Consider the following 12,672-nt stretch of genomic DNA (forward strand, 5'->3'; position numbering starts at 1 on the left):
AAATAGAAATGGAGTCCATAGCCCAAAAATGGGTGAAGAAAGGAACTAATGCCAAGACCAAGGGAAGTGAGAGGGTGTGTCCTGCTAGTGGGTGGACATGAATCTTGTCCAAAACATTCATTTGTTACCAAGTCAGAGTTTAAAATTGTAACAAACTGGGGATCTGCTACAAAATGGTACTTGGTCCCTTCAGAAATGGGAATACACTGTTAATCAACAGAATATGAAAGTATATAACTTGTGGAGCTAGTTCTGATCAACCTCACTAGGACTGCCAGAGAACATAAAGGACACCCGTTTGTATTTAAAGTTCAGATAGACCACCAATAATTATGGGTATAGGTACGACACAAAATCAACAGTGTAATGAACTTGTAAAGTAACTGGATTCTTATTCGCTAAATCCGGTAACCCTAGGAGAGATGGAACGGAGAATGGGTGAAGGAAGCCTGAGCTAGCTGGTGGGGCATAGACAGGATAACCTTGTCCCGCACAATAGGATCCAAGGCGGGCAAGAGGGGCTGCAATTTGGCAGTCTCAGGATGATTTTTCACGCCCTGGCCACCCAACGCCAAGGCAAAGAGAGTGCAAGTGAAGCTTGTGTGATCATCTTCCACCTGTAGGGGTGACCTGGTGTTTTCAGACCACTCAACCACCCTACTCTACCTCCCCTCTACCTCACGTCTACCTTGAGACACACTCTCCTCAAAGTGGGGGCAGTACTCTTCCTCAGTCTCCCTGAAGGTAACACCCTCCTGTGGGAAGGAGTCTCATGTCCTCTTGGACTCTTCAAACAGTTCAGTAACTGGAAACAATTTTTAGGAAGGCTGGTCCACACAGGGAATATAGCCAATATTTTATAATAACTATAAATGGAGCATAATCTCTAAAAATTTTGAATCACTATGTTGTGCACCTAAAACTATACCTCATTTTTTCTTAAAAAAAGGGCTGCTCCATGCTTTATTTGTGTCCATACGTAGGTTCAGTTATGTCCATATACAGGGAAACAGGCCCTGGTTGTTCCCAAAACAACAGAGTCCTGAAATATACGAAGCAAAAAAACTGATAGAACTGAAGGGAGAAATACACAATTCAAAAATAACAGTTGAGACCTCAATTTCCTATTTTCAATAATAGATAAAACCATGAGGCAGAAGTTTAACAAGGAAGCAGAGTAAGTGAACAGGACTATAAACCACCTAGACCTAAGACACACATAAACGTTCCACCCAACCACAGCTGAATACACCTTCTCCTCAGCTGCACATGGAACATTCTCCAGGATAGAACACATGCAAGGCCATACAACAAGCCTTAATAAATTTAAAAGGATGAGGACTTCCAGGGTGGTCCAGTGGTTAAGACTCCACACTTCTACTGCAGGGGGCATGGGTTCAATCCCTGGTCAGGGAAGTTCTGCATGCCTCACAGTGTGGCCAAAAAAAAAAAGATGGAAGTCATACTAAGTATATCCTCTAAACACAACCAACAAAGGAAGAAAACTTAAGAAATTCACAACTAAGTGAAAATTAAATGACACACTCCTAAATGACCAATAGAACAAAGAAGAAATCACAAGAAAAGTGATCAAAAACTTGATTATGAATGGAAAAACCCCCAAATACCAAACCTTATGGTATACAGCCAATGCAGTGCTTACAGGGAAATGTACAGTATAATTGCCTATATTAAAAAAGAAGAAATTTCAAATCAATTACCTAAGCTTTCACTTTAAGACACAAAAAGGGGAAAAAAATTAAGCTAAAGTAAACAAAAGAAAGGAAATAAAGATTAGGGCCGAAATGAATGAAACAGAGAATTGTAAAAAATAGAAAAAAATTAATGAAACCAAAAGTTGGTTCTTCAAAAAAATCAATAAAACTGACCAACCTTTAGTCAGACTGACCAAGAAAAATAAGAGACAACTCAAATTATTAAAATCAGGAATGAAAGAGGGGACATTACTTCTAACCTCAAAGAAAAAACAACTTCTAATGAAACATTATGAACAACTGTATACCAACAAACTAGATAACCTAAAAGAAATGCACAAATTCCTAGAAACACACAAATTACCAAAACTGACTCATGAAGAAATAGAAAATCTGAATAGATCTATAACAAGTAAAAAGATTGAGCTGGTATTACTCAAAAAACTTTCCACAAACAAAGGCTTAGGACCAGATGGCTTTGCTGGTGATTTCTACTAAATATTGAAGACAATTTCACATCAACCTTTCTCAAATTCTTCCAAGAAACAGAAGAAGTGGGAACGCTTCCCAACTCTTTCTATAAGGCCAGTATCACCCTGATACCAAAACCAGAAAAAGCTAACACAAGAAAACTACAGGCCAATATCTCTTATGAATACAGCCCCAATTTAGATAACGGTGATGACGGCAGAACTCTGACTATACTAAAAACCACTGAATTGTACACTTTAAATGGGTGAATATTATGGTATGTAAAATATATTTCAAAAAAGCTATTCAAAAAAAAGGATATCCCTGGTGAGACTCTGTAGACTTGTAGACAAGGAGAACTCCTAACACTTACCAGTACTTGGGAGGTTTGCAAATAATGTTGGACAAGATTAAGCAAGGCTGTGGGTAGCAGGGTGAGGGTGGAGGCTATTTTGGGGATGACACGTTTTTACTCTTCTGAGAAGGAACAGCTGTTAGGCAAGGGCGGGAGGCAGCAAGAGCAGAGAAACGAGTTCCACTTGGTACTAAAAACATCTAGTTGTCAACACATAAAATTCTTTGAAAGTCACTTCTCTCAGCTGAGTTGGCATGACTGGCCCATGTCAGGTTACTATGTTTTTACCTAGTAAGACCAGACATTTATAAAACTAAGAATAATCCCTGACCTTACTGTATGATCAAGTACAAGGCAGAATGCATTCATGTTTTCAGCGGATAATCCACGTGTGTTCAACTACGTGCTCCCACCTGCAACGTCTCTCCTGAGACACGGAGGAGCAGGTGGTCCTCAGCATTGCTTTGGGCATCAGAGTTTCCTGGGCTTGAATTCCGGTTTTGCCACTCACAGGCTCTGTGTGCACTGTGGCCCTGCAGTGCTGGTGTGGGTTCCAAGTAAGATAATGTCTGCAAAGTCCCTGGGCCACTGTGGGCGCTCAGTAAAAGGTAGTGTTACTGCTACCCTTCCCTTTTTTATGAAATGAACACTCAGAGCAGAGCCTGTCTCACGGCAAGGTGTCATTTTAGGATGGCTAACCTATATTTCTTACAGCTCTATTTTATAGCAATTTTAGGTAGTGGTTAAAAGTGGGTGATGACTCTGTAAGGCCTGTAATCCCCAGGTTTCCCTGGCAGCCACAGGCTGAGATGCTACATTCAATAGTGAAGATGACCCACCTTGTGCTTGCCCTTCTGTCCTTCACGGCCACCAACCCAGGAGAAGCCAGGCTGCAGAGGACCTGGCTTCTTGGACTCCTGGTTATAAGCCAGACGGGTTTTTGTATCTTAAAAATGAATTCTCCCTGGTCTCATGACATTCTATCTTGGAAACATGTTCCTCTTCCAGTTGGCCCTGGACCATGCGCGGGAAAGAGGCAGCATTACGGGGGCGCGGGGAGGGGCGGGGGCAGAACATCACAAAATGGTGCGTGCCCAGTGGACGCTGACCCGGGGGAAGGTCAAGGGATTCGGAACCGGGGTGTTGAAATGATCTCAGCGCCCATCCTCAGGAGGAAGAAAAATCAGGCAGACCCACGGAGCACCAAACAGCTACTTCTTTTCATTACGGAAGTTCACCTGAATGCTGCAGTCACTGAACGGGGAGTATCCATCGAAACCGGGGACCCAGGAGATCAGGATGCTGTGAGCGGTACTGTTGCGGACCCTGACTTCAGTTGGCGGGGAGGGAATTGCTGTGTAAAAAACAAAGACACACCACAGACACAGTTATAAACCACAGGAGGCCACAGCTACCAAACAGATGCATTAATACCAAGCCTACTTCTGTTTTCTTGAGACTGGGAAAATTAAACACAAGTTTTAAAGAGAAGCCATCATACGCCTAAGGGTAATGGTATTCGCCTACGGAGAAGTCTTGCAGTGATAGGACGGCTCGGCCAGGGCCAGAGAAGTGGGATGTAGACCTGCTTTCCTGCCCCCTGATGAAGTGAGAACGTTTAGCCGGACAAGGATGGGGAGACATCCATTTCCTGCTGCTGTACGCAGGGGCGTCACTGGGCGCTGGCGCTCTCCGTGGGGGTGAAGAGCCATGGCGCTGCCCTTGTGGAGCTAAAGGCTGCACTGGGGAGACCCACATTAATTGAGGATGTGCCTCGTGCTGAGAAAAGAGGGGTACCATGGGAACAGGCCTGTGTGTGCATGCGTGCGTGCATATGCGCGTGTGTGATGGAGGAAGGAAGCTTTCCAGGCCGAGGAAATGGGCGAGAGTCAGCTCAAGCACAAGACCCGAGTGCATCTGCTTGCGGGGAGGGGAGGGCATACCGTAATGAACGTGCAATGACCTCAGCCACAGGTGGGACATGGATAGATATTTAAATTAGAAGCCAACAAGGATCTGAAGTTTGAGGGTTTTAGTTTCTTGTGCTATATTTAAGTCTTTTTAAGAAAAGAAATATATATTAAAATCTGTGAATCAATATTATTTTTATTTATTTATTTTGGCCGTGCCGCACGGGATCTTCGTTCCCGGACCAGGGATGGAACCCTCACCTTCAGCAGTGAAGTTCTAACCACTGGACCCCCAGAAAATTCCCATACATTTAACTCTTAATTAACGGTAATAACCGCACTTAAAATCCAAAATGATGACTAATGTTTTTGAGTGCTTACTCTGTGCCAGGAACCTATGGACTTCATTAAACACGACTAATCTGATAGGAGGAAGCCTATCAGAGAAGCAGTCTCACGATCCCCACTGACGGATGAGGAAACTGAGGACCAGAGAAGTGAAAAACTTGCCAAAGCTCACAGAGCTCATATGCAGCAGAATAGGGACTTGAACTCCGGTCTGCCTGACTCCAGCACTAGCGTCCCTCAGCAGGACACTGGAAGCTGGCTGCAGGGGCAGCAAGCAGACCAGCGTGGGTACCAGCAGGGGTTGGGGAGTGTGGTCACCACTTAGCCAGCTGCATGGCCCATGGCACAGTTCAATGCCCTCTCTCAACTCAGTTCCCACTTCTATTAAGGTGGGGAGTGACCGCACTGCTCCACGGGGCTGGGGTGAGGATGAAATGCGGTAACACATGCACAAGGTCTGGGGGAGGCGCGCTGGTGGTAAAGGCGAGGACAGGATGCGCAGGGGGTGAGAGGGAAGGAAGCCTGGGACCGTGTTAAGTGCTCACTGGGTACCGCATTCAGGAGTTTCAGTTTTACCAGGAGACACACAGACTGATGAATGGGAAAGAGTCAGTGTTTCGTTTGACTCACTTCCCTAAATAGAGTATCTGCCTTTCCAGTTCAAAGCTTGGCCACGTACACCTCAGTTGATAACAGACGACCAGGGAGTTTTGGTTGCTTTGATATACGTGCTTAAATCAATGAAAGCCCAAAACATAAGGTTTGGAAATAGGCTTCATTAAAATAAAGTCCTAGTTGAGATTCTGTCTGAAGCATCAAATTCAGGAAGTGCTTCTCATTTTATGGATTTTTAAACTTTAAGATGTTGATATTTTATGAAAATGTCTTTATAAATTTATGCCCACGCGTGAATTCCTGAAATTCTCAACATTTCTTTTGAAAATTGTAATAATGGAATTCGTAATGAAGGAAGGAAGTTATACAGTTCCTCTCCTAGTAACTTTCAGTTTGCTCATTTTTTTTCTTCCAATGAACTTTTCGAAAATGCCCTCTCATAGCCTCTTCTAGTTGATTTGCTGAAACTAAACATCAGCACCTTCAAAAAGTATGTCTTTTGTAATTTTGAGTCTCCTGCTGTGCATTACCCACCCTTTAACTCATTATTAAACACATTCTGCTTTTTCCCTTCTATCATTTCCCCAAGGATAAGACCAAAAGGAATATGAACTCAATATTTAAATTAAGAACAAATAACATAGAGAATAGACTGGTGGTCACCAAGGGGGAGGGGGTTGGGGGTGGGATAGAATGGGAGGGGTTAGCAGATGTAAGCTCTTATATATGGGATGGATAAACAACAAGGTCCTACTGTACAGCACAGGGAACTATAATCAATATCCTATGATAAACCACAATGGAAAAGAATATTAAAAACAGAATATATATATATATATATATATATATATATATATATATATATATATATATATATAACTGAATCACTGCTGTACAGCAGTAATTAACACAGCATTATGAATCAATTATACTTCAATAAAAATAAAGTAATTAATTCAAAATAAATTAAGAGCAAATACTAAAACATACCATTTGCTTGAATTTCTATGAGAAAGGTTAAGGGAGATGATTTGAAAGGGATAAAAAGACAAAAGATAAAAAATAAAAAGACAAAAGATAAAAAGGGTTTTCCTTTCCTTTCCTTTCCTTTCAAGTTTCAGGTTTAAATACCTTTGATCCCACAAAAGGAGGAGGAATCTGATGATTGGTTTGGAATGTCCAATCCAATGGCAGATGACTGGATTGGAATCAATCCAATCAGACTGGATTGGATGGGATGATGATTGGCAGATGATTGGATTGGAATGTCTCCACCAGCCTGGGGGAGGTTTCAAACATGTGCCTTTCATTCTGTTATATCCCAGCTGAGAGGAAGCAAGGTGGGTGGAGGAGGTTAGGAGAAAGAGGGACAGGAGTCCTGTGCCTCCAGAAGAAGAGTGACTCTGACCTTCTCCTCCCTCAGGACAGCTGCTGGTGGCGACTTGCTTCAGCCCCAGATGCCCAAGGAAGGACAGAGCCCATCCTCAGGGCATCCTCAGATCAGTGCCCCAAGCTGCGCCCACCCTGGGGGCTCTTCAAGGAGTAATGGGGACTAGTTCAGGGTAGAAAAGGAAAAAGTGGAAATAGGAGCTAAGATGATCCAGGGTCAGCATTTCAGACAATTTTCTTCTCCGTCTGAGCAGAACTAAACTAGCTAATGTTGATCAAAGACAAGTGTCAGGCCCTGTTATGAGTACTTTTACTTGCATTATCTCATTGAACCCTCAAGAGGAGGTAGGTTCTGTAATTATCCCCATTTTACGCAGGGGAACACTGAAGGCAGAAAGGTGAAGTGACTTGTCCAAGGTCACAAAGGGAAGCCAGGACTCGATCCCAGGTGGCTGGCTGCAGGGCTCACACTGCACCCCCCTAACCCCCGGAACATGCAGGGGGGACTCCACGCTGCCGCTTACCTTTGATGTTGATCTGCACGCCCTTGGACACGGTCAGTCCTTTGTCATTGTGGGCCTCACAACTGAAGATCGCAGTCTCGGTCAGACCTGGAGGGGAAGGAGAGCCGTGAGACCAGCTGCAGAGAGACAGGCTTCTGTTTATCAGAATCCTACGGGGGTTTCAGCATCCTTTTACTTCTTGGTTCACTGCTTCAGCCATAAATGCAAAGTTAATTAAAAATATGTGTTGGTGTTTGAAAAACAAACCTAGTATTAAACCCTATGTACCAGGAGCAAGGCAACCATGGGCTTAAAAGGCAGCTGTGAGAGAGTGGCATGGACATATATACACAACCAAATGTAAAACTGATAGCTAGTGGGAAGCAGCCTCATAGCACAGGGAGATCAACTCGGTGCTCTGTGACCACCTAGAGGGGTGGGATAGGGAGGGTGGGAGGGAGGGAGATGCAAGAGGGAGGGGATATGGGGATATATGTATATGTATAGCTGATTCACTTTGTTATAAAGCAGAAACTAACACACCATTGTAAAGCAATTATACTCCAATAAAGATGTTAAAAAAAATTAAAAAAAAAAAAGGCAGCTGTTAATTCATTAAAAGCCTTTATTTTTCCCCGATGATGAGACATTAGGTAACAAAGCAGTATCATTTAGTTTTAAAATGTCTGCAAGGAGGTATGGGAACCACTGGCCCCCAAATCAAGAAAAGTGATTTCTGAGGTTCACCCAGACAATCTCCTGCTTAGCACCCCGTACACTCCACGACACAGTATGGACATGTCAGGGTACCAGAAACAGCAGGATAAAAGTTACAGTTTAAAAAATTTCAGGTGATCTGTTGTAATGAATCCTTTCTTAATAGTAAAAATCAATGTATTCATAAGGAATTATATAAACACAAGGCATCATTACTAATTACTTGAAGAAAAGACACTGGTGCTGAATGAAGAAAATTCTATCATTTCAGAGGTCTGAAGACATCTTGGAAATGAAAAAAATTAGTTGACATTAATTTTAAGGAGAAAGGAAGAGAGGTAATCCAGATCTTGGTTTCTTATAATACTATTCTCCAGTGAAAGGAACCAGAGCCCCTCAGAGAAATGGCTGATTGTCAGGTTGGAGCAGAAAACATATAAGATGAGCCTGGAGCAAAATATAACACAAACAGCATACACCACACACACACACACACACACACACACACACACACACACCGATGGGGGTACGGCAAAGAGACACAGGATCCAGCTGAAAGAACTCCCAATGGCCAAAGCTGGGACAATTTGAGCAAGAAAATAAAGTAGCATTAAATTGTAACCCAAAGTATAAAACAAATATCCATGAGTCTATATTGATATAAACAAATGATTAAATAAAAGGGGGAGAAGAGACAAATCCCCCATGCAGAGGAATTCCAAATGATTTTTATATAGATGCTCTGCCCCCAAAGAGAGGCATCACTCCTGACTCCTTAAGCATGGGCTGCACAAAGTGACTTCCTTCCAAAGAGGACAGTATGGAAAGGGGAATGAAAGGAAAACTTTTGAGTGAGAAACTGACAAACACTCGCTCAGCCAGATGGTCAAGGTCAAGACCAACAATGGTAAGTCGTGTTGACAGGATGTACCCTTGATACGATGTGATGAGAATGGCACTTCTCCTCTATGGTCTTCCTCCTCCAAAACATATAACCCAAATCTAATCATAAGAAAAATGACCAAAAACATCAGACAGGTCCAAACTGTGGGACATTCTACAGGAAACCTGACCAGTACTCCTCAGAACTGTCCAGGTCATCAAAAACAAGGGAAGTTTGAAAAATTGTCACAACCAAGAGGAGCCTTAAGGAGACATAACAACTAAATCCTGGAACAGTAAAAGGATGTTAGGTAAAAACTAAGAAAATCTGAATAAACTATGGACTTTAGTTAATAATGATGTATCAGGAATTCTCAGAGATAACAGAATAATCAGCTATGTACTAGTTTCAGGCTTACATTTACTGAAGGGACATTTCAGTGAGATAAAGAGGTATGCTTTGGGACTTCCCTAGTGGTCCAGTGGTTAAGACTCGGTGCTTCTAAAGCAGCAGGCGTGTGTTCGATCCCTGGTTGGGGAGCTAAGATCCCACATGTTGTGTAGTGTGGCCAAAACATTTTAAAAAAATTTTTAAAAAGAGGCATGCTTGGAAGGGCTGCTCAAAAGGACACCCTGAGGTCCACTACCTCCCAAAGTCTCAAAAACACCTGTGAAAATCTCTCTGGAGAAGCTGAATCTACAAACCTGTTAGGGAACGTTTCTTTCCTGATTAATTATGGTAAGTTCTAAAAATAATGCAATGAGTATAAGGAAGTGAAATAACTTTTTATGGTACACTATACTGTGTCACATTAAATATAGTTGTTCAAAAATGATGTTATCAGTATTGGTTTATGAATTGTAACAAATGTACCACACTAATTAATGTAAGATGTTCATAACAGGGGAGTGTGGGCGTGAGGTTTATGGGAATACTCTGTATGAGATGGCACACAATTTTTCTATAAACCTAAAACTATTCTAAAATTTTAAAAGATTACTTTTAAAAAGCACAGCCATATATATACCATCTAGTTGAATCTGAAAATTTTCTCTCTGACACACAAGGTGCCTGGCACAGAGTTTATATCATAAACTGGAGAAAGATAAAATTCTTGAAAATACGCCATCATTCTCTTCTTGCCTGAAAGGCTTATACTTTTTTCGTTTGTTTCTATCTACTTGTGTAGGATATTTTCCATCGGATGATTTTAAAATCCAAAGCTCGTCACTAACGAAGTCATTAAATATTTGAAACAAGCTGCAGAGGGAAACCCAGCCGGGCATCAGCCAGGAAAGACTGTCCACGTTGGATGCCTGCACAGTGAACGCTGCACCGAGGCTGGGCCACGTGGCCTGGGAGAAGTTCTAGGAAGAAATGCAAATCTGATCCCTTTCAAGTCAGTGCCTCTCCTGAGGGATCAGCTGTGCACAAAATAATCAGTGTTGGTGGGTGTTTGTTCTTTTCCATCCAGATGGAAGTCTGTCCCAGCATCTGAGTTCTCTTGACTAGATCCTCTGTCCTACAATTCTGTGGTGACCTTTGACTTCTCCTAAATAATGTTAGATCAGAATATGATAGCTACTTCAGGCATTTTAATTTTCCAAGATGAGTATTTCCCTCAGACTGGAGGAAAATCCTAAATCAGATTGCTTAATTAGATTCTCTAAATCCAAGTGCTAAGAAACTAAAATTCCAGGTAGGAGCCAGCTCTTTCACATTGGGTCACCTCCTCTCGAATGAGAGATGAAACTAATAGATTGTGTGATGGTTTAGAAAATATTTATTTCACTGAAGAGGAATATTTATTTCAAACCCATTAGCCACATCTATAAAAGAACATCTGTAAATACACTGCCTCAAGGAGTCTTTGAATCCTCTACTTGTATTCCTCCCAAAGAATTTTGAAAAATATATGTAGCCTCTTACACATTTTGAGGTTTGCATCTTAAACTGTTCATCATTTAAACAGCTGCAAAAAATGTAATTTCAGGTACCCTGAATATGCTGATAATTTAGAGTAAAACTCCTTTAGAGTCCCACGTAATATACATATTACTGGGATGGGAGACCCAGCATCACCTGCTGAACTAATTCTCCCCAGAAATCAGAAGTTTTCAATCATGACTTTTCTACTTCCCTTGCAGAATTTTATCCTAATGGCATACATGTGTGTGTTTGAAAGTCACTGATTAATCGCCCTATGATACTTCTTGGTGATAAAATTACACTTACATATTGAAATTGGAAAACAAACTTTCTTCTAGATTGATGATCTTTACAAGTATTATTTAGGGCACAACTGATCAAAACAATATACATGTAATTTTTAAACATACAAAGCAAAATTTTATGGGAAGCACATCTCCTTTGCTGGACAACATTTGGAATTTTCTATGTGGTAGTCTGGAATTTTGTTAACCTTGAGCCAATGCACTACTACAGCAGCTGTTCTCAGAGTGTGGTCTAGAGGTTCCTGGGCATCCCAGAGATACTTTGGGGGGCCTCAAGTTGAAAACTATTTTTGTGAGAATAGCAATAATATGTTATTTGCCCTTTTCACTCTCATGCTCTCGGGAATGTATGATGGAATTTTCCATAAGGTGTATGATGTGTGATGATGTCATAGCTCTATGAGCTAATGGAACGTGCTTGTGTATTATTGTGTTTTAATTTCTGATTCAGTAAATGGCAATAGATGTATCTCACATAAACAAAAACTTGTAGGTTTTCAATCACTTTTAAGACAGTAAAGAGGAGACCAAAGCATTGGAGAACTGATGTCCCGTTGTGACTCCAGGTAAGGCAGAGAGAGGTCTTTTTTCTTTTGTAAAGTGAGAGAGAGATGACAGGGAAGTAGAAAGTGAGAAAGAAGAACTGGCATAGAGTCGGGACTTTGGGCATTTTGTCAGGCACTGACTTTCGGAAAGAGGACACGTACTGGATGAGGATCCACTGAACCCTCTAAGCCACTACCTGGGGCCCCTGCTGCCAGTCACTACTTCCCAGGCAGGCCTGTGACACCTGGCTTTTCACCTTACCTTCCAGGTCATCAGCTCCCAAATGAGATGCCCGTTTTGCCAGGCTACGTGAACTCGCAAAATTTGGCTTATAATTAGAAAAATCAGCTTTGGCTCAATCAGAAGACACTCAATCAAAATGTAAGTTGCTTTGGCTATGTAACTTATATTTTGTATATATCTGAGCAGACATCTGCAGGCTAAAACCAGTCATTTGATTTCAATCACTCTTGTCCAAACTCTTGGGAAACACTTGAGTACAAACTACAAGTGACATTCCCAACTGGTTGTGAGGGCAAGAGCAGCCCTGCTAGAAAACAAGAGGATGGATTTATTTCCTTGAGATCCACCATCTAGTTATAGATCCCAAAGATGAGTTAAGCCCACAGTTCTTCGGTCCTGCAAGGTTGATCAATACTGAGAGTGAAACGGCTCCTTGGGGAACATGATTTTAGGTTAAGCGGGAAGTCATTTTTCCTCTTCGTGTTTCTCTTCAGAGGACACACAAAGTCAGGAAGACAATCTGCAGCTAACTCCCTGGTACAGGGCACCTACTCCGATTCAGAACTGCCCACAAGTAGCCAAACCGTCTAGGACAGCAGATCTGTCTGGGGGCCGAGGTGGTGAATGTCCACAGGCCAAAAGGATGCCAGCAGAGAGAAGTGGAAACTGCTTCCAACTCAGGTTAACTTTCTCCAGAAATGGATGGGCCAAAACTTAAGGCCAAACATAGGCTTCTTGGCTTA

The 12,672-nt window shown here is 42.0% G+C and overlaps 1 protein-coding gene across 2 annotated transcripts in view; it reads right to left on the bottom strand.

The window, feature by feature from the left end:
- Positions 1–12,672, bottom strand: part of MERTK (MER proto-oncogene, tyrosine kinase) — a 114,931-nt gene that overhangs the window by 56,280 nt on the left and 45,979 nt on the right. For both annotated transcript variants that reach the window (XM_068564869.1, XM_068564868.1), the window contains exons 5-6: positions 7,328–7,414; positions 3,780–3,895 (exon numbers count right to left, since the gene is read on the bottom strand). In XM_068564869.1, coding sequence (XP_068420970.1) covers positions 3,780–3,895; positions 7,328–7,414 — 203 coding nt within the window. The remainder of the gene's footprint in view (positions 1–3,779; positions 3,896–7,327; positions 7,415–12,672) is intronic.

This window comes from Eschrichtius robustus, chromosome 15 (genome assembly GCF_028021215.1).
Source record: "Eschrichtius robustus isolate mEscRob2 chromosome 15, mEscRob2.pri, whole genome shotgun sequence".
NCBI lineage: Eukaryota > Metazoa > Chordata > Mammalia > Artiodactyla > Eschrichtiidae > Eschrichtius > Eschrichtius robustus.